Source organism: Acanthisitta chloris, unplaced genomic scaffold (assembly GCF_000695815.1).
Source record: "Acanthisitta chloris isolate BGI_N310 unplaced genomic scaffold, ASM69581v1 scaffold2033, whole genome shotgun sequence".
Taxonomy (NCBI): Eukaryota; Metazoa; Chordata; class Aves; order Passeriformes; family Acanthisittidae; genus Acanthisitta; species Acanthisitta chloris.
Genome location: NW_008665227.1, coordinates 35937 through 58261, shown reverse-complemented (window position 1 = coordinate 58261; position 22325 = coordinate 35937). Strand labels below are relative to the sequence as shown.

At 42.7% G+C, this 22325-nt stretch overlaps 1 protein-coding gene across 1 annotated transcript in view; it reads left to right on the top strand.

The window, feature by feature from the left end:
- Positions 1-2744, top strand: part of LOC103799323 (gamma-aminobutyric acid type B receptor subunit 2-like) — a 36619-nt gene extending 33875 nt beyond the window's left edge. The window contains exon 6 of the mRNA XM_009071632.1: positions 2031-2744. Within this exon, the coding sequence (XP_009069880.1) occupies positions 2031-2196 (166 nt within the window). The 3' untranslated portion in view covers positions 2197-2744. The remainder of the gene's footprint in view (positions 1-2030) is intronic.
- Positions 2745-22325: the final 19581 nt, after the last annotated feature.

The window sequence follows — 22325 nt, the reverse complement described above, 5'->3', positions numbered from 1 at the left end:
TATTTCCCTCTAAGAGTTTTGTCTAAACTCTTAATTGTGTGCTAGTCTCCAGGCTACAGTTCTCTGCCACAATTCCAGGAACTAAGTTTACAAGTGAAAGTAAACTTTTAAGAAGAGTTAATGCAAAATTTGCCACCCACTGCAGCCAAATAAACATGCTTTGTCCATGGTATGGCTAACACTGAAATGGACGAAAAAACCCAATCCTATTCACTTGATTATGCAACTGGATTCTCTTGGAATAGCTTCAAAAACTTCTTTAATGAGAAGTCTATAACAGTTGAACAAAGTAAGCATTTCCACTGGTGGGAAAATAAGCACAGGCAATTCTGCGTTTGACCCTGCAATGAGAGACAGAATGACAATCCACAGCATCAGGCTCATAAGGATTCAGCACATGGAAGCAGTGAGCCATGCCACCTTTGCACTCCTAGGGAACAAGGCATGATTTCATTGGTAGCACCAGAAAGAGTTGGGCACAGTAGCAAAATAACAATTAATGGACTTTGTTTAGTCCCAGGAATACTGTGACAGCACTAGAACGATCACCACTGTGGATTAACTTTGCATACAACTTTTAAAGAGAGTTTGAGGGGGGAAAACAGTGAGAGTTTCCCAGATAGACAGACTACAGCTACTTCTACTTCATCTTTGCATAAACGAGCCATAGTCTGTAGTGAAGAAACCAAAGAGAAAAGCACTACATTTCTTTCTGTTTGAATTCAAAAGCTATATTGCTTGGCCTGAGCAGTGCAATGGATGCCTTGGTATCTGTCTCTGCTTCCTAACACAAACAAAAAAAGAAATTAAATGTCCTTTGAATCAGAAAGGCTGTCCAAAGGCAAGCTTTCAAGTATATACCTCTTATAAAAGCTTGTCTATATACAGTCATTATATCAAATAACAGGGAAACAGAAATTTAAAACTCTGTTATACCGATACAATGTGCTCTATGGGCATTTTTCTTCTGGAATCAAAAAGTCAGTCTTTGGTTCAGCTCAGTCACCTTGACATCTGTCTTCTCTTTAGAAAGTACCTCTGCGTTTCAAGGGTGAATGTCTCCAAGTGTGAAGCCATCCTGATACGATAACATCTTAATGACTGAAAACATCCCTTGCACTAGCAAACCTCAACTGAATTTTGATTTTGTGAAAGGTGCTAGTGTATCCACAGCACGGGGGGTAGAAGAGCCCTTTTCTCATGGCACCATCCTCTCCACAGAGAAGGGTTAGAATGGATGCCCATGAGCACGGCTTAGTATCCATTTTTTTAAAAATCTGATACCAGTTATCATGATGTCAATCTGCTTAGGAAAGTGGATACAGAATGTTGGGTTCCTAAACACTGAATTTGGTTATGGGTGATAGGTTAGACTCCTTTTAGAGTGCCAATTCCTCAGGCCCATAGCACGGACTGCCAGAACTCAAAAGCATCCATCACCTCAAAAGCACAGACCCAAACTGCAAAGAGGGAACTACTCAGAAAAAGCCATCAGTCCCAACTCCCTCTCACCATGCACCTGCATTTGCCTTGGGTGGAGTTGCAAAAGTGCCATGCTTAATGCTAATATCCTTGTGCTAAGCGAAGCGTGGCTTAAAATTCAGTCTGTGATCTCATGCATGTCTACACAGTTAGCCAGGGCTCTGCATGCAGTAGATCACTTTGCAAGAGGCTGGGAGTCACCAAGCCATATGCCCTCATTGCAAACTTAAGGTTCTCCCTTTTCCTGGTGTCAGCAGTCTAACAATTAACCTGAATGTGCCTGAGAATTTCAGAAGGTTGTGGGTGCTTAGAAAGCACCCTTAGATTCCTCTATCATATCTAGCCTGTCAGAAAAATTCCCCAAGGGGAAATAACATCATGGTGGTGTAGCTCAACAGCAACAAGTCCAATGCTCTTGGCATTAACCCTCTCAATCACAGCAGCAGGCACAGGAAAGATCCTCGCAACAACCTGCAAACATATCAACCATGTAACGTATAACATTTTCCTTGTGGTTTAATGCTCCTCTCTCTCTGTCTCTCTCACAGCATACAGCGTCGGCTGTCTTTGCAGCTGCCCATCCTTCATCACGCCTACTTGCCATCCATAGGAGGAGTTGATGCTAGCTGTGCCAGTCCGTGCGTAAGCCCCAGTGCCAGCCCTCGGCACAGACACGTGCCGCCGTCCTTCCGAGTGATGGTTTCGGGGCTGTAGGAAAGGGAGATCAGTGCTTCCTGAACTGCTTTTAAGTACTCAATGACTGGACTAAACATCTGACCTAGAACTCTGCTACAAACATGTAACATTGGCTCTTACCGCAGAGGAACTACCGCTGAGGCCCTTGTCACAGGAGTGCCCATGTAACTCGGGTGGTAAGGCAAAGGAGGACACAAGGAGTTTGATCTGTAGCCTTATTCATGGAGTTTTTATTTCTTCACCTAGAAGTCACTGAAAAATGTTTCTTCTGAAATTTCTACTAGCAACAAGGAGGCTGGGAAATACAGATCTTGCAAAAAAGACACTAGGGAAAAAAAACAAACCAACACTCAAACGTCACTGAGCTTTATGTGGCTGCTGAGAACATGCAATTCTATACTGTATCCATGTAAGGAAAATGCAGTGGTTGAGCTATATCATGTTGAAATAGATAAACTCATTTTTACAAGAGTTGTGTTAAATCGCTGGAAACATTCTGCACTGGTTAGTCTTGCTTGTTTTCATTTCAGGAATGATGTTTGATAGGAAAGAAAATTTGTGAGAAATGATTCCTCGGGTGTCATTGAGACTCTGCAGTGCTGTGAGCAGGGTCACCTCTAACTCGCAGCTGTACGTGAAACCCAAGCAGAGGCTGAAGCTCCAGCTCTGAGTTGTCACCAGCTGGAGAGCTGCTGGTTGCAGAGCACTTCACCCTACTCCAGGGGCGATGGTAGTGACTGCTGACCATCTGCAGCTTCAATTTTAGCAAAGTTTCTGCACCTATTTCAGAATAAACACCACCAACCGTAACGTACTAAACTGTCTGTAAAAGTCCTAGGGCTGATAACTCAGGAAACTGAGGACAGATGGATAGTAAAGTCTTAATGTCATAGGATGAATTGTTTTTCCTAGTTTGTTTGAATTGTGTCACACATAATTACAATAAAATTAATTTAGTGGACTTTGGGGGGAGGGGTTAGGGCACAGCACTTTGCTGCTGCAGGCAAAGCTTGCAGAGCACATAGATGTGAATATACACTGTTTGCTTTGTATCTGTGTGTGACAGTTGTAGCGGATAATAGAGAGGGCAAACCAAATTTACCAATAGAATATTTTATCTGAATCCTAAAAGGACTGTGAAAAAAACAATGGGTTTTATACTTTAGGTCCATTCCCTGAACTGAAGTAATTAGGAGGAATGATACTGGTGTACCTTCTGGACCAACTTGGGAGCCAAACCCTCAGGCATAGGTGAGACACACATGCAGCTTCTATTTTCAAGAGACTGGAAATGTGTCATTCTGCTGCCAGGGCTGTTTGCTAAAAGTATGGGGGGGAAAGCAAATGAAGCACCCACTGGGCTCTCAGTTTTCTTAGACCAATGCCTGTGCATGTCAGACCAAACCTTTGGAATGACATTCCTACAAGGGTTTATGAATCAGCAATGACTGAAGCACAGCTGAAGAGGTCCATTAGCTAAGGGACTTAACTGCAGCTTTGACAAGCTAGCATATATCTCCATTTAAAATAAAACACACCTCATAGTGGCCAAAACCAACATGAATATATATCTGAATCTTACAATCAGGAGCATCACAAAATATTTCACTTGGCACATACAGTAAGAGAGGTTATGGAAATATCTGTAGCTTTTAGAACAAAAAAACCCAACATGTAAGTATAAACACAGATAAACTAGAACTCATTACTCTGTTTAAGCACTAAACACTGACGTTGTCACTCAATGTGTGTTGACAGTATTCTCTTGCTTTATTAATATCATCAGGGCCTGGTTTATTTTAAAAGGAATGTTAATTTTTAAAAAGAGAAAATTACGATATTGTATATAATGTATACACAAAGATCTCTGTAGAAATATTATTCCAACTTAGCAGGAAAAAAAATTCAGAAGTATCAGACCATTGAAGGTGAGTGTGTGTGTGTGTGTGTGTGTCTGTAACTTCGTGAATACTGACTGTGTGACGTTTATTAGGTTTAAACCATGCAGTACATTCTTTGTCTCAATGATACTGTAGTTTCTCCCATAACATTTTTTTTACTTTACTGCAGATAACAAGACCAACCAAGTGAATATAGCTATTTAATGTTTCTCTTCTTTTATACTGCAGCAAAAATGTACTGTAAATTTATGAAGAGGCTGTGCCCCAATGGCATTTTCCAATGATGTTAGTGCACAAATGCTTTAAACTAGACTGGAACTGCCAGAATAAAATGTAAATGAAGAATTTCTTGTATAACCTTATACTGCATGAGATCAATTTTTAATAAATTGTTGCAAATCTGTTTTTATGAATAAAATATACAAAACCTAGCTTTGTGGACTCAGTGCCCTCTTCCCCCATGGCAAACCCATTTTTAATGTGTGTGTGTGTATATATAGATATATAAAAACATATGTATATATAAAGTCCTCCTTGGAGAAAGAGGAATCTTATCACAACACCACATTTTAATAAAAATGTAATATGTAAAAAGAATACACATCCTAGTAGTTGAAGGGTTTGCATTTCAAGAAAATAGATAGATGGGCCTCTGCCCTGAAATACAGCTACTGCAGTACTCATGAGTGAAGTCTAAGACCTTTTTCAAATGGGAAAATACTCAAACATATACTGAAAATTTACATCCAAAAAACACTTAATCCGCTCGCTATTCTCTCTTGCACCACAGTGAGTGTGAATTGAGGAGAAGAAGAAAGATTTTACTATTTTGCATAAATTATTGAAGCTGAGCCAGTCTTCTAGCTCAATAGTAAAATCTCTGCTTCACCATATGAGAAGTTTCTAAGAATAACCACTGATTGCATCATAACGGCAAACACTAAATTCTCCATCTAATTCCATGCATGTTGTGGAGTTTGTGTCCTAAAGCAGGTTCTTCTGCATGGCAGAACAGGAGGAGAGTGGGAATGTAGGGCAACAAGACAACTAGAGGAAAGAGCATTTTTAGTTGTTCGCTTTTCAGCAGGGGAGCATCTCAATCCAGCACAAAATGTCATAAAGCCCAAGATGAGGGAACTAGAGCCATCATGAATGTGTTTTCTGTAGATTTCTGATGCAGCTTAGGAGTCCCACCAAACATATGCAAAAGAGAAAATACCAGCGAGGAGTTAACACCGTGGATCGTGGCTCTCAATGCAGAATGCCAGATGGCAGGAGGAGCTCAAACAGATACATCAAAGCTCACTCAAGAAAGTAAAAAAGTCTAGAATAACTTTATTGTGAAACCTATATTCAACCAGAAATTGTGGGAGGATGTGAACAACTCAGCCTTGCGCATGAATAATAGGAAACCAGAACAAAGCAACACATTATTTTAAGAGGTCATGAAAAAAAATAAGAGGGAGTTGTCAGGGGAGCAAGCTGGCTTGAACCACTGAGTTTCCACAGCCACAACAAATAAGGTTCCTACACAATCACAAAATTGCTATTGAATTCATGGAAGATTGCTAACCTTGCAGCACTTCTTTCAATCAATAAAATAGGATGCAATTAATAACATCAAGAATGGTAAGGGAGGAGAAAGAGAGTTTTCTCTTTCTTTTAAAAGAGAACACCTTTCCTTGAAGATTGATAGTCAAATCTTTTCTGGCCTTTTCAGAACTTGTTTGTTCATTACAAAACTCAGTATGGTGTGCCTGTTTGCCCCAAGACCAGATAAGTGTTTCTGTCGCTTTCTGCTCAGGCTTGCTTAGCTACTGGAAACCAGCCAGCAAGACCTGTCCCAGCACTTCCACAGCGCCCTATGGATATCAGCAGGGCACTGCTGTGCTCTCATACCACAGTCCAAAGGGTGGGTTAGTCTGCCTGTTCAGCAAACTGACTCTCCCTGTTGCTGATCTCTTTAACAGGGATTTTTTTTTTGCTTGCTGTCTGAGAAGACTGACAGGTTTATTACAGTGGCTTAAGCATCATTATTTTTATCTGAGTTCAGTTTTCAGTTACTGACTGCCTTTTCCATCTTTTGACATGGTGAATAGTACTTATGGCCATTATTTTAATCTGTGTGAATATTATTCACAAGTGCACTTTCAAGAGCACTCTTCCTCTTGAGCTGATCAGTATTCTGCCAGTGCACTGCTCTGCTTATCACTACTCACCAATGACTATGCAGAGGATCAATAGAGAGTCTAGGGATGCATTGGAAGAGGTGGGGAGGAGATGGCTGTAGCCCATGTTGGGCTGCTGTCAAGGGCAACCCTGGGTGGCATGACCATCACATCAGTGTTGCCACAGACCTCTCTTACCTGCAGACATTTTGAACTACCAGCTTTTCAAACTGCAGCTGGTTTAAATGCTTGGTGATGAGGCACTGAAGTGGGACAAATGAAAGGAAAGAGGGAAAGACATCAGAATGGGAAAAGAGGGAGAGGCATCTCCAACCACTGAGAATGTTCTTTACTGCTCCCAAATGGCTTCTACAGATGCCCACCAAAGTCGAGCATCGCACAAGAATTTAAGCAAATTACTGAACTTTAAAGGCTAAATTCAGTAGTGATCAAATAGGTCTGAGGACAGGTGGGAGGGCCAGCTGTAGGTACCAGCAGCAAGCAGCCTCTAGGCTGGCTCAATAGCAGAAGCATAGCAAAAAGGAGCTCAGACGACCTTGAGTTGCAGGAGAAAGGACAAACCTCTTCATGAGGCTTTGACTAGCACTGACCCTGTACCCACATGCAATGGGTGCAACCTAAACTGAGAAAAATATCAATTACATTTACAACTCACAGCTGCAACCACATCAGGGACCACATCACCCACCTAGCTACCCTACACCACTGCCCTCAGCAATATGGGATGCCTGCTTGAGCAGAGGAGCTGCCACGGGTAGCAAATCATTCCACAGATATGAAGTCATCCATTCTGGCAAGTCAGATTGACTGGAAAATGAGAAGTAGGGAGGAGAGGGCAGGGGGCAATGTGGAGGTTGTGCATTTGTTGCAGAGAGCACTGGCAGGACACAGAGAAAGTACAAGCAGCCTGGAAAACACCATAAGGCTCAAGGCAGAGACATCCATGCTACCTCCTTGGGAATTTGATCCTTGTGGGTTCCTTCCAGCTCCAAATATTCTGTGATCTAAAAGCAAGCCCATTCTAAGGACATACACACACAAGCCATCCCTAGCTCAGAATTCATTCTCTTTGGCCCTGGCCCACTCTGCCACACCGTGCGAAACCCTGAGCCTGCACAGCTGAACATTCCCTCTTTGTAAGGAAAAAGGAGCATGAAGCAGAAAAATAAAAACTGGAAGAGAGCGTGCAGGAAAACATGCACATGGCTTTGTGTTCATAAACTGCTCTGCTGTACTGTTACCCAAGTGCCTTCTACTCAGCCCTGTTTAAGGATACTCCAGTATTGCAAACACCAGGGACCTCTCCCAGCAGACAGAGGGCTGGAGTCATCTGTTCTACAGGAGGGAGGAACCTCACATCCTCACCAAACAAGCTAGATGACATAATAACTACTCAATGTTCTTAAGCAGGCTATTATCTGGTGACACAAACCACCACAAGCTTTCTAAGAGGAAAGTGTTCTCCAGCAAACAACTGGACACATCATATACAACACAGCACAAGCACAGCTCTTGCTACTCCAGAGAACAAAACTGTTCCTCCAATCGAGAAACCTTTTGCTTTATCCCCTACTAGACCTGTGTCTGAAGCAGAAAGCCACAGACAAAACAGCAGAGGTGAAAGTCATCTCTTGAGCAGTTCAGGAGATAAAGGCAAGGGGGGAAGCAGTGCTAGGACCACCTGCCCAAATGTGCTCTGAAGGGCATCTGCAGATGGAGGTGCAAGTAAAAGACGTGCTGAAAAGAGCCAATTGTGGAGCACAGGTCAGCTTCTCCTCAAGAAAGGTTAGAGGAAGAAATGTCTTAGCTACTCATCTTAAAGGCAGTTACATTTCTAAAGACATTGATTCTCCTCATGGTGAGTGCTGGGCGAAGGAGATTAACAGTAACAGGGGGAGCAAAGATAGTAGCTACACACTCAAGCTGTGGAAGGATGGTGAAAAGATAAAGGTTAATTCTTTAAATTAAGAATTTCACAAGCCCCACAACTCATCCTGACTCTCAACACTGGAAAGAAATCCTCTTCAGTTTGCCTTGGCTCATACTTATGTCACCAGAAGACACTATTTGAGAAAAATAACAGAGTTAATGGGAGAAAAGGGGAAAAATATCAAAAAACCCAACACACATATACAAGAAGATGGCTTGAGAGTCATAAAGATGCAAATGAACAAGGGACTCAGCAGCAATCACTCCTGAAGAAGATGCATCAATGTCAGCATCAGATACAAGCACCCCTAGCAAAAGATAGTAGTCACCGTCATCCCACAAAGTTAGCTGTACAAATAAAGCTGTTAAAATTGTCAGAAATGAAGTCAACACCATCACTAACTGCCTCGGTGTTGCTAGTAACTAAAATGGGAGCAATTTTCCTCCAAATTTTCACCTCAGCTTCTAGTAGGCTCAAAGTTTGAAATTCAGTTCTGTACCTCAATACCCTAGGCTGTTTCCAGGGTTTCACTATTGCTGGAGGGCTGCAGGAGTGTGAAGCTTGCAAATTACCAATCCTTAGGATAATTTTACAGAAACTGGTTCTTACAGACAAAGAAATTGTTTTTAAACAGACTGCCTTAGTCAGGGTGTGGGGATAGGGCATATTTCATTATTCTTCCTATGTATACATATTTTGTTGTTTTCAGAGTACCCACAGAATTTTTCTTTGAGGCTATAGACTCTCCAAGCTGCAAGTACAACTGAAAATCTGTCATACTGCTATGTGATAAGGAATATTTCTCTAACAAGCATCCCCATTCTTTGAGGACCTTTCAGTCTTTTCTCTCCCCCTTCCCCCCAGCTAATATTCTATATTTACTGCTTTGCTTTAGTTTTAAAACCCAAGAATTTATTTACCTAAGTATTAACTGACATTTGAACTTAAATAAGCAATTTATGATGAGAATGAAGCTCAGCAAAGCGGAAAAAATGCATGAGTTGTTCCAGCATAATCCATGCAAACAAATAAGAACAGTACTTACTACAGTTCAAAACTTTCAGATGTATCTCACTGAGACAAATGAAAATAATTTCAAAACAAAATCAAGTAAATGCATCCCAGGTTTAATGGACCATTGAGTTAGAGGAAAAAGTCAGCTCTCAGTTATCCTTGAGCAGCTGATTTTGTTTGCCACAACCTGGGATCAAACCTGCCTGCTCCACCCGCTGGGGCCCGTTTGCTCACTGCTAAATAAAGCTGTCCTCATCTCTGCAAAAGCTGTCTTGTAACTTTTTGAAGGTGAAAGAATTAACTGTGAAATTCAGACAAGCACATGCGAATTCTCCATAGACCTTTTCCTGCCTTGTGTTACCCTGCCACTCCTCCCATCCCATTTTGCTCTATATGATACTGTCATTCAATATAAAACTGCTCCTATTAGGGACAAGAAAAATTGTAATGAGGGTAGAAGGACATATAAAGGCATTAATTTAATTGGTCTGTAGCACAGCATTCCAGTATTAGGAGTTGACAAACTGATAGATCCAAAGGCATTTGAAACTACCCGAAAGGAGATTGTAGCAAGGTGGAGCTCAGCTCTTCTCCCAGGCAACTACTGACAATACCAGAGAACATAGCCTCAAGCTGCACCAGGGGAGGTTCAGGTTGGATATCAGAGAGAATTTCTTCACAGAAAGGGTTGTTAAGCATTGGAATGGGCTGCCCAGGGAGATGATGGAGTTCACCACTCCTGGAGGTGTTCAAGAAACAACTGGACGTGGCACTTAGTGCACTGGTCTAGTTGACAGGGTGGTGATAGGTCTTTTCCAACCTAAATGATTCTGTGATGCTGTGATCTCCCTGCACTGAGCAGCAGGTTATTCATTTTGCCACAGGACAGGAGCAGTTCGTGTCAGTTGCCTATCCATTCCTCTCAACAGAATTTTGCTTTGCATTTTTATTCTAACTGAATCCCAGGGCAGGAAGACTAACTACTCCTCTGCTTCCAGACTTTAACAAACTCTCTTGAGTCTTTTTAAAACTACCAAGAAGGTGAAACTTCTCCTTCATCCTCTTGGACCTGCTTGACCCTGTTCCAGCATCCTGTGCTCTTGCAGGCTGGCAGAGTGGCCAGAACATTCAGCAGCCACACAGACCCTCTCCAAACCACATTTCCCTGCAATGCAACATGCAGAAAGGCTGCACAGTTGCACACCTCATCTTTTATTTTCTTTTTTTTTTTCTTTTTCAGCTGCTTTACCAGCTTAATTTCATGTGCCATTTCCATTGTCCTTTGCATAGTTGTAACTGATGCTGGAACATCTGATATGTTCAAATCCTTCTGAAAAGGCTGTCAGTCCTTACTTGAGAAATGATTAGGAGCGAACATGCACTTCAGGAGACCCAAATGTGATAAAAATAGTTTCAAGAATTAAAATGTGCCTATCTTAATACTGCCTCCTTAGAAATAAGCTCTATTTTTTTCCCAGTGTACGTCAGCAATGATCAACCACTCATTGTCTTCTGCAAAGAAGAAAAGTGCATACCCAGCTCTGTTTCAGACTTCACAGGCTTGCTTGTGGGGTTTTTTTTCATACCCCTTATATTTTGCCTTTTTTTTTATGTTGCTGATTTATTGTTTGTTTGTTTTCAAGCAAGACAGAAATAAAATTAACTTTCCCATATGGAGAACACCAACCACAGAGCACTCATGTCTGTGCAGTACAAATGCTCAAGAATAAACTGCTTCTCCTCATCCAGCATGCAGAGTGCGTATCCCAGGCTGTGCGGGTAGAAGCTTAGAGCTTCAGTCAGATGAAAGATAATAAAATGAGCTTGGGCCTCATTAACTTACCCTGTTGATGTGAATATTAACATAGATTAAAATCCAAGCTCCAAAAAGAAAGCGCAGTCCCAGCTCTCATCACAGGCAAACTACAAGCAATAATAACTTCCTTGAATTAATTTAGTTCATCAGACTCTAAAGCCACAGTAAGACACTCTACATAAAGGCCTTCTCCACATGGTTTTGAAAGTTTTGTAGCCAAGTGCAATTTCAAGAATTAAATCTCTGGTTATGCACTTTGTTTATGGCTTTGATGAATATTCTGCTGCTCTGGCTGCATATGGAGAAAGAGTCTAGGAAGGCACTTTTCTTTGTTTCAGAACCTAGTTCAGCTTGGCATGCACAAAAACATTTATGAACATACCAGAATTTAGGCAACCTTGCTCAAATTAATTTAATGGGGTGTATTCAAAATGATGAAAAGATGTTTCTCACTAATTTCTCTCTCTTTCAGAATAATGCTTTCCTTTTACTGATATTCAGTTCTTTTACTCTGTTCTAAATAGATGTTATATTACCTTCATTACGATTGCATTATTAGCACTACACTAGTTATGCAAATAGGAATCCTTCATCTTATTTTTCCTCTTTGCTATTCCTACAGGGGAACTGTGTTTACCATGTGCTGCTTGTACTTATGTAAGAAAAACTAAGGTGGAGAGAAGAAAGGAACAGGGTATTTTAACTTACACTTCATGTTTGGCGTGGAATTTCAAATTTTTTTTGGGAAAGAGGTTTATGGACATCATTAGTGACTCCACAAGTTCAATCCAGTCTTGAATTGTCCCTTTGGAAAGCATCACTCTCTCTCTGGGGTGGGAAGTTCAGTACATGAAGCAATCATCAGCAGTCCTCATCCCAAAGCTTTAGACCATCTTTTAGCTTTGTTAATCCCAGTCACCAGCTTAGTATTTAAAAAGTTGTTTCCTCAGAATCCACTGCCTCACTTGACTCCAAGCATGAGATTCCTCTGCTACATCACATGAGACTGCTCTCTTCTTTCCTGACACAGCTGACACAGAGAGACATGGAAGTTGAGTTTACTCTCAGACTCCCCATGCTGAGTGGACAGATTCCCTTAGCCAAGGGGATTTTATCCATTACGGAGACATTTCCTGTCAGTAGCTTTTATGTCTCTATCAGATAGCATTAACCCAGAAGAAGGGTAGAGTAGCAGATCACATGGTTTCCAGGGATGTATTTACTTAATTGGCAAAAAAATTATTTGGGTTTTGTGGCACATCAAGCAACACATTGCTGTATGCACTGTAGTTTTCTTTATATTTAACACACAGATCACTGGCTTAGCATACAATGGATGCCTCTGCTGCTGACAGTCCTCTGTCATACCTTCTTCTGGGCACTGTTCCCAGTGCAATAGCTGTGGGCAGAGCTGCACTTCCTCAAAGACAGACCTCTCTGCATAAAAGCATCCCACAAACTGCTAAATTGCTTTTGCACCTGTCAGGCAGTCATTTGGCTACCACAAACTACATTATGCCTTCTTGCCCTACCTAGCATCCTCCTTGTTTTTCTTCAGCCCTCTTGGTAAGAGTTTCTAGCTTCAAACCCTAAGTCTCTTCCGCTTTTCTGAATTCACTTTCACCTCTTTGGGTTTCTTTGGTAGCCAGATCTGCTCCTTACAACTGCCAAGTGCATCAGGCCACCTGAGAGTTTGCTAGCCTACTGACTGAGCCCTACTTTTGCAGATGAAATGGCATGAATACCAAGAATAAAACCTCTGTCAAAGACGAAAACCAGTAGATTGGTGTTGCTATTGCTAGTGAGAGGCCACATTATCTTCATCTACTGAGTGATGACTCTGCTATCAGGGCTTACTGGGTTGTGTTTTGAGCAGCTCTGAGCTTGGTTTGGCTATGGCTGCAGAATCACTAAATGGCTGGGATCAGCTGCTTAAGTTATTCTTCCTTTGGCCCACAGCTGACGGGTTTAACTGTATATGATGAAGGACTAAGAAAACAGCGATCATTGTGTTGTTGACCTTTAGGGTCCAGAAGGGCATGGGAAAGGTGTGCACAAAAGCCCATATAAGTTTCATGATGTCTAATGCAAAAACAGAAAAGTGAAATTGCTTTCATCTGAAGTCATTCAATCACTTGAAAAAAAAAACGTATGTCTGCTGCTTTTCTCCCATCCCCCAGCAACAGAACAAGAGAGAGCATAGACTTCACTAGCTCATGTGAGATGCAAGGTATTTTCTGTACAGACAAGTCTATATCCTCAGAGTTACATAAACTGAATGATTCAGTGCTCCCTGAAATCATCATAGAAAAGGCTGACAAAGAGAAGTACTTTCCTGCTCCTGTCTCAGCACTCACCATATTTCCAGTATTTATGCTACTGTAAATTTATCTTAAGTTTACTCTACTGAAACAAGTTCATCTTGTCAATAAGGGAGAGCAGGCTGCTGCCTTATTATGACCATTTTTAAATCAATATTCTAGACATGGGCAAGTATCCGGGAAGCAAATGTATAAAAGAAAAAGAGAACTAGGGAATACATGAAGAAGGAAGAAGAATGTTTTCCCCATTCTTTCTCATTGAGAAAAAACATTTTTACGCACAGTTTTTAGATCAACCTGAGCAATATCTCAAAAAATGTAAAATCTAACAAACAAACAAGTAAACACCAAACCCCCACCACCCTACAAAATAAAAACTAAAAATAGAAGGCAACAGTGAGTTTTCTACCACTTGCTTACTCCTCCTCCCCCAGGAGTTATGCTGGTCAAACCAGTCATTGGGTAGAAAACACTACTTCCAGAGGGAGAAGAAGATTAAATATTGAATCATGGTTATTTCATATGGCTTCCCAGATGGAAAACCATAAAGCAGGGTGAGGGTTTACTGCAAAACAAAACAGTCTGGAGAAGGGGGAAAACATATGTATGGATGCATATATTAAAAGCAGTTTGAGAAAATCAGTTAGACTTTCATAAAATGATAAGGTAATAATATAGAACAAGTTTCCACATTTTTTCCAGCCAAAGCTTTACATCAGAAACCATTGTCTGGATATATTTAGAATTTATGTATATTGGTTTTTTACTGCAGAATTAAACCTCCCTGCTGCCAAACTCAGAACATTGAAGCCCTATGTGCAAAGTTAATATGGAATCATAAAATCACACAATCATTAAGGTTGGAAAAGACCTTCAAGATCATCAAGTCTAACCTTTGACCAAACCTAACTTTGTCAACTAAACCATAGCACTAATGCCATGTCCAGTAGTTTCTTGAAGACCTCCAGGGTCAGTGATTCCACAACCTCCCTGGGCAGCCCATTCTAATTCTTAACCATCTTTATAGTGAAGAAATTCTTCCTGATGTTCAACCTGAATGTCCCTGGCACAGCTTTAGACTATGTCCCCTCATCCTGTCACTAGGTGTCTGGGAGAAGAGGCTGCTCCTCACCTGGCCACAACCTCCTTTCAGGTAGATGTAGAGAGCAGTAAAGTCTCTCCTGAGCCTCCTTTTCTCCAGGGTAAACAACCCCAGCTCCCTCAGACACTCCTCAGGTGAGGTCTCTAGACCCTTCACCAACTCCATTGTCCTTCTCTGGAGTAGTTCCAGCACCTCAATATCTTTCTTGAAATGAGGGGCCCAAAACTGGACACAGCACTCGAGGTGTGGCCTCACCAGTGCCAAGTACAGGGGGATGATCACTGCCCTGGTCCTGTTGGCCACACTATTGGTTATACAAGCCAGGATGTCATTGGCCTTCTTGGCCACCTGGGCACACTGCTGGCTCATGTTCAGCCAGCTGTCAACCAGCACCTCCAGGTCCTTTTCCACTGAGCAGCTTTCCAGCCTGTAGCGCTGCATGGAGTTGTTTTGACAACAGGACCCAGCACTTCATGCTGTTGAGCCTCATGCAGCTGTCCTCAGCCCATCAATCCAGCCTGTCCAGAGCCCTCTGTAGAGCTTTCCTGTCCTCCAGCAGATCAACACTTGGTATCATCTGCAGCTATGAATGGTGCACACGATCTCCTCATCCAGATCACCGATAAAGGTATTAAACAGGGCTGGTCCAAATACTAAGCCCTGGGAAACCCCACTAATGATTGGCCTCCAACTGAATGGGACATCATTCATTAGCACTCTCTAGGCCTGGCCATCCAGCCAGTTTTTAACCAGAAAAAAGTGCACCTGTCCAAGCCGTGGGTTGCCAGCTTCTCCAGAAGAATGCTGTGGGAAACAGTAATGAAAGCTTTACTGAAGTCCAGCCAGACTACAACCACAGCCTTTCTCTCATCCACTATATGGGTCACTTGGTCATAGGAGATCAGGCTGGTCAAGCAGGACTTGCCTTTCCTAAACCCATGCTGGCTGGGCCTGATCCCCTGTTTGTCCTGTACATGCCATGTGATCACACTCAAGATGATCTGTTCCACAATCTTCCCCAGAACCAAGGTCAGTCTGATAGGCCTGTAGTTTCCTAGATCCTCTTTCAACCCTTCCTTCAGATGGATGGCACATTTGCTAACCTCCAGCTGTCTGGGACATTCCTGGTTAGTCAGGACTGATGATAAATGACGCAGAGTGGCTTGGCAAGCAATTTTGACAGCTCCCTCAGTACCACTGGATAAATTTCATCTGATCCCATGGACTTAGGAGTGTCTAAATGGCTGAGCATGTCACTAACTACTTTCTCCTGGACTGCACAGGGTCTATTTGGCTCCCTGTCTACCAGACCAGAAGCTGGTTGCCCTGAGGATAACTGGTCTTTCTGTTAATGACTGAGGCAAAGAAGACATTAAGTACCTCAGCCTTTTCCTCGTCCCTTCTGACAATATTCCTCCCTGTGCCCAATAAAGGATGGAGATTTTCCTTGGCCCTCTTTTCTTTGCTACATATATTTATAAAAAGCTCTTTCATTATCTTTCACGTCAGTGTCCAGATTGAGTTCTAGCTGAGCTTTCACCTTTCTAACTTTCTCTCTATGTGACCTAACAACATCCTTGTACTCTTCCTTAGATGCCTGCTCCTTCTTCCAAAGGTCATACACCCTCTTTTTCCCCTTGAGTTCCAGTGAAAGCTTCCTATTCACCCAGGCCAGTCTTAGCTTGTCCCCAGCGGCTTGTCTATCGACACATAGGGACAGCCTGCTCCTGCACCTTTAAGATTTCCTTCTAAAAGTATGTCCAGACTTCCTGGACCCCTTTGTTATTAATGACCGGTTTTCCAAGGGACTGTCTGAACCAGAGTGCTGAATGGACCAAAGTCTGCTTTCCGAAAGTCCAAGGCAGAGGTTTTGTTGACCGTCTTCCTTAGTCCACCAAGAATTGTCAAGTCTATCATGGCCACTAAGATGGCCTCGGTCCACCACATCTCCCACCAGCTCTTCTCTGTTTGTAAACAGCAGGTCCAGTGGGGCACTACCCCTGGCAGGCTCACTTACCCTCTGTGTCAGGACTTTATCTTCCACACACTCCAGGAACCTCCTAGACTGCCTCCCCTCTGCTGAGTTTCCAGCAGACATCCAGCAAGTTAAAATGTCACATCATCTATATTTTTGAGACAGTAAGACATTTTGGATAAATATGAATTTGATTTATCATGTAAGGAATTTTTGACAGGATGTTCTGGGCTCATACGTTTTTTATAAATTGTTGCTGTTTTGGTAAAGCAGAAATGTAGCCTGAGCAGCACCAGCAAGTAGTTACGATTTCCTGCATCGCTGCCAGGATGCAGCATACCAGAATTTATATCTAACTTCATCAATAGATTTCATTCTTCTGCTTTACACATTTTCCTTACTCTGTTGTTGCTGATGGCTTTTAATCATTAACTTCAAATTCACATCCTTGGGCCAACTCAGTTTTACTTTAGGAGTGTGAAACAAAAATAGCTTCATGAGTCAAGAATTAAAGAAATGAGAAATGAGCATATGGCAAAACCCGAGCCCTTTTAGCTGCTCTTTGAATGTAATACGATTTATAACAGTGAGGTTATGTGGTAAAGTTAGAGAGCAAAGCTTACTAAATAATGAATACAGTGCTTCCATGTAATTTTGCTGGCAATAGCCCTAAGCAATTTTAATTAGCTTCACCTCCCATTAACTGCAAGGACAGCTGTGGATATGCAGCCTTCCTACAAGAGCTCTACAAGTTCTCTTATCTAGATTTAATTTTTATGCTATCAAAAACTCATTTCCACCAACACAAAGGAGCATGGAGGAATGATGACAAGCAGCCAAATCCCAATATCCTAATCAGACAGAGAGGAGCATCCTGATCTGGCTATTCCCAGGCCCATGACTGTCCTGATGGGAAACCCACCATCAAGATGAATTTTGGTGGGAGAGTCCCTCTGGATCACCTTACAGACTGAAGGTATGATGTTGCCTTAAGGGATTTGGGATTCACTGAGGGATGCAAGGGAAGAGCATTTGGTATTTTGCAAGAATTACTGCAGGTTGTAAGGGAGAGACAGTGAGGGACCAAGGTAGTTTTGGAAGAATAAGCATAGCAAAAAAAAAGACATGAAAGGGGACAAAAGCAACTGCTTGTGTGTAAATAGGTAATTGTTCAGCACACTTCTCTGGACATGCCCTGTGCCAGATTGCCACAGCCTGTCCTGCCTTATCATTCAACTCCATTTCTATTTTCCTGCATGAGAGGCTCTCTGCTCTGTGTGCATGGATGTCCAGGTACCAGAGATTAGGCTAGGGGACCGTGAGTCACAGAGCCCCTTTGTCTGTGATGCCAGCAACTGGAGAAACTGGCATACTTGAAGCATACATGGGTGTGTATAGTTCTGTGTAATCACTAGCAAACACGGAGCCAGACTAGCCAGTGAGCAGGGTGAGTGTCCTGGAAGCCAAGTATTGCAGCAGCCAGAAGTATGGGCTGGATGGAGGAGAGACAGACCACAGGGCCTGTGAGCTGGCTGGTGGAGGCATCAGGAACCAAAACCAGTTATTGTAGAGATTGTGGCATCTGGAGGTTGGCTCAGACACATCTTTGCATGTTGTGTGCCTGAGGCACAGGAGACCAGAGGATCTAAGAGCCGCCTGATGGGTAGGCTGAAGGTCTAAGGCCAGTGACTGGAGAGACCCACAGTGTGTCTCTGTGCCTGAGCACCAGCAAATGGAGTGGGACTGGGGGTCTGGGGTTTGGATGTCCAGATGCCAGCAACTAAGCACCAGCAAATGGAGTGGGACTGGGGTTCTGGGCTTTGGATGTCCAGGTGCCAGCAACTGGGGAGGCCTGAGTGTCCAGGGATAGATGCTGGACACTGAGAGTCTAAATCCAGCTACCTTAGGGGGCTGTGCTGCGTGTATATTTTTTTATTTACTTTTTTTCCCACTAAAGCACTTTCATCCTGATCAGCCAGAAGGGGAAACGAGGATGAGGCCACTGGTACTGTCTGTGTTTTTGCAAGTGCTTCGTGTTCTGCCCATGCTGATGTGTGCAGACAGCCGTGCGTGTACGTGCCCTGTGTGCCTGCAGGGCATACCTGCTCAGCCTGGCTGCTGGCTGCAGCGGGGCACGCGGGGCGAAACAGCCCCATCTCTGTCTGGCTACCAGATTTGGCAGCAACAATTTCCTTCTGATCTTGCAGCTGAAGGGTGCAAACAGCCTCCCACATCGTTTCCTCAAGGAAGGGTTAACAGGACTTCTTGCTGCTACATCAAGGTCAGACAGTAGTTGTCCCCTGACAGCAGCAACTGTTAGTCCAGCAGGTAGGTCACTCTGACACTTGCCTGCCCTGGTGGAATCAGTGACAATTATGTCTGTTGCTACTATCTGCTTTCTGAAGCCTATTGTTCACCTACACCATTGGCCTCAGCTGCAGTTCCGAAAATGCGTGGCTCAAGGAACCAGTCATGGGTTTGGTACTCTTTGTCCTTAATCCCTTAGCTGCTGCCACATGAAGAAATTGCCTAATTTATGTTCTTCTGCCCCTCTTCATCCTCTGCCCCATCAGCCAGCTTCCAGCTTGAGTTGTTTTCCCTCCACTGCTGAAGCTTGGCAAATCACTTCAATGAGCTCAAGAAATTGCTTTAACACTCAGAGAGCAGTGTGCCATCAGGAGCTCCTCTCCTCTCTGCTGTCTCTGCCTGCCATGCTGATGGTTGGAGCGTGGACCTCCTGCTCAGTTGTGAGGCACAGACCCTTGCCTACTTCCTAACAAAAATGTGGGGAGACAGCACTATGTAGAAGTAACTTGCATCAGGACCAGACAGCAGCTGATTAGATGATGACTATGGCTAGGTCTGCCCAAAGCGTTTTAAACCAGCCCTTCATTGAAGCTCGAGCCCTTTCCAGCCTCAACACCAGATACAACAAATTTCTCTAGTGAGTGTGGATAGCCTAGCAAACAAACATATCCCAAAATACAAGGTGGATAGTTTCCTGCCTGTCCCAATTTTCACTTTCTTTAGAGGAGGAAAAAAATGAATAGGGGTGTTTTTTGTTATTTTTAGATAAAATCTAATGTGATGTCTGTATTATTTCCAGAGATGTGTTACAAGGAACATAAATCTGACCTCATAGTTCTCATTACCTTCTGTTGTCTGGTAGCAATTTTGGAGGGGGAGGTTTATTCCAGTCACTAAGAGAATAAGAAAATTGGTCCTATTCTCTTTCACTATACCAATTTGCTACAAAAAGTAGATATTCATAGACAGCAGATGATTGGAGTCTTGCCGAATGGGAGAAGAAAATCAGATAGGGTTTCTGATGTTATTACAAGAGTACTGTGTATTTATAGGTCTATAACATGTCCTCACCTCTGTAACAGTCTGTCAGACAGCTGGAAGGTTTCTAAATTACACAAAAATACCAGTTTTAGGTTCTGTCACTACAGATACTTAGAGCGGCCAAATCCAGAGAACAGAGCAGAAGTCTACACCAAAAGGCTAAGCCAGATGGGAGGGCTCTACATGATGGCAGACCCCACAAAACAGACTGACTGCTCAGTGAAAGCTGAATGAATTACTGAAATAGTTTTTCCTTAGACATTCATTCATGTTTCTGTGGTGTATGTGAGCCCAGATGTTTTCTCCTCTGGTATTTTAAAAGAACTCTTACCACAATGGATATAACACCATATATGTTTAATACCTTCAACAGCTGCTTGTGTAGAGTGCAGTGGCTCCAGTTACTTTGTTGAGGGTAAGAAACAGCCCAGAAGGAGAAACACCAAGTGGGAAAGGGACTTAGAGATCCATTCATGCCTTGTATCCTTTGTTTTCCAAAACATTTCCCCCCAGCCTACCCCACCATCAAATCAAGAAGTGTTAGCTAGCAGGAGGTGCTCAGGTGATGTCTTCACAGCCAACACTTTCTCCTCATAATTATAACACTGCTGAAACACACATGCATGAGGCTGCTTTGGCAGTGCTAGACATCCTCAGTGCAAGAGGCAGCATTAGCTGCAGGACAGATCTTAGAGGCCTTAGAGCTGCTAACACTGTTTAATTTGACTGTGTCTCCACTGTTATTTCACTGGTGACAGTATAGCAGGCTGTTTGAGCCTTTAGAAAGGTATCTTTTTGGAGGCAGCAGGCTGGTTTTACAATCTCACAGGGGTTATCTTTATTTTGGGTACTCTTGAAACATGTGGTAAGAAATGGACTATTCACCAGCAGACAGAATTAGCGACAAGGACAGAGCACATACCTGAAGCAAGTGACTTAGTACAAGACAAAAGCTAACAGCTGTAAGAAAACCAGTTGAAGGGACTGACTGCCCAAAATGCACTTAAGGGATTTCAGTTTTCAAAACCACTTGGCCCTCAAAGTAGTCTGTAATCAGACATGCAAATCAGAGGTGTCTAAAAATCACCAATTATTTCAGCAAACTTAAGGCAGGAGGTCTTCCTCTCAAGAAAGGGAGAATGCACTGTCTCTAGATAGCTTTCTAATTTAGGAAAATAAGCTCTCTTTATACAAAAATGTTGGCAGGCCTACCTAGCTCTTATAAACCCTGTTTAGGCTTCCTAACAAGTCACCACATGGTGTCTTTAACTATAGAGTTAAAGAAATTTTCTAGCTAAATGGCTTACTGACAAAGATATTTGCTTTTAAACTATACATAAAGTAAATATTTAAAAAGTCATCCAAACCTCTGGGCTCAGATTAAAAGAAGAAAACCACCACACATATCCTAATGTCAACCATTATCGACCAGTCATGAACCCCACTAAGTCTCACCCATCAGCCTCTCCTGATCCACCCCACTCTTCTCACCCAGGAAATTTTGCAGCAAAACCTCCAGATGCATAAGCACAGTCCCTGGAGGACAAGCACAAAAGCTTTTTCCAAGGTCAAGGTCTCTTCTGTTGAAAATACTGTGTGTTTCAGCTTCCTTCAGCTGAGCTGTGAGATGTCAGCTTTAATGCTTTAGGAAATTGTAGCTGTCATCAAATGACTCAAGAAAAAGTTGGCCTTTAAGATATTTGAAAACTTTAATCACTTTCTGGAGTACCTCAGTTTGCAACAAGAAGTGAACTCAAGGTCAATATGTAATGTAGAACACATGTTAATCATTTTACTGATGGACTCATTCACACAAGGAATACCAGTACATTTGGAAACACAAGGTAACTAAGGACTTTCAGAAAGACTAAACTCTTGTATTGGGTACCGATTGGCAGAAATAGGGCCGGTTCTGTTCCAAAAGGTCTTCACTAAAAGGTTATACCTAGAAATGTGGAAGTTCTGGGGACTCAAGAAAAAGCTGGATGCAGAAATGGCATTATATAAATGAGTTTTAAATGATCAGAAGGGAGAACAGAGGAGAGAACATGTTGGTATGGGAAATCTGCATCAATCCTAAAACCCAGAGCCATTTCTATCCTCTTCCTATTACTCCTTCACAAGCAAACAGAAGCCCCACCTTCCTCTTCACGAAGCAGTTGAAGTGGGAAGGGACCTCTGGAGCACATCTACTCCAAACTGCCTGCTCAAGCAGGGCCATCTAGAGCCATTCATGCAGGATCAGGTCCAGATGGCTTCTGAATATCTCCAAGAAGAGAGATTCCACAGCCTGGAATACTGGATCCTTCTGTGTTTGTGTTTGACTACCCCCACCATAAAGAAGATTCTTCTGATGTATAGATTGAATTTTCCATATTTCAGTTTATGCCCATTGCCTCTCATCCTTCCACTAGAAACCAGTATCCTACCATAAGAGATCACATCAAGTCAAGGCCACCGCTTTGCCAAGAGTACTTGTTCTAGTCACTGCAAGGGACCATGTCCTGCAGAGTGACACCTGCCCATAGCCCCCACCAAACTTCGTTAGTTG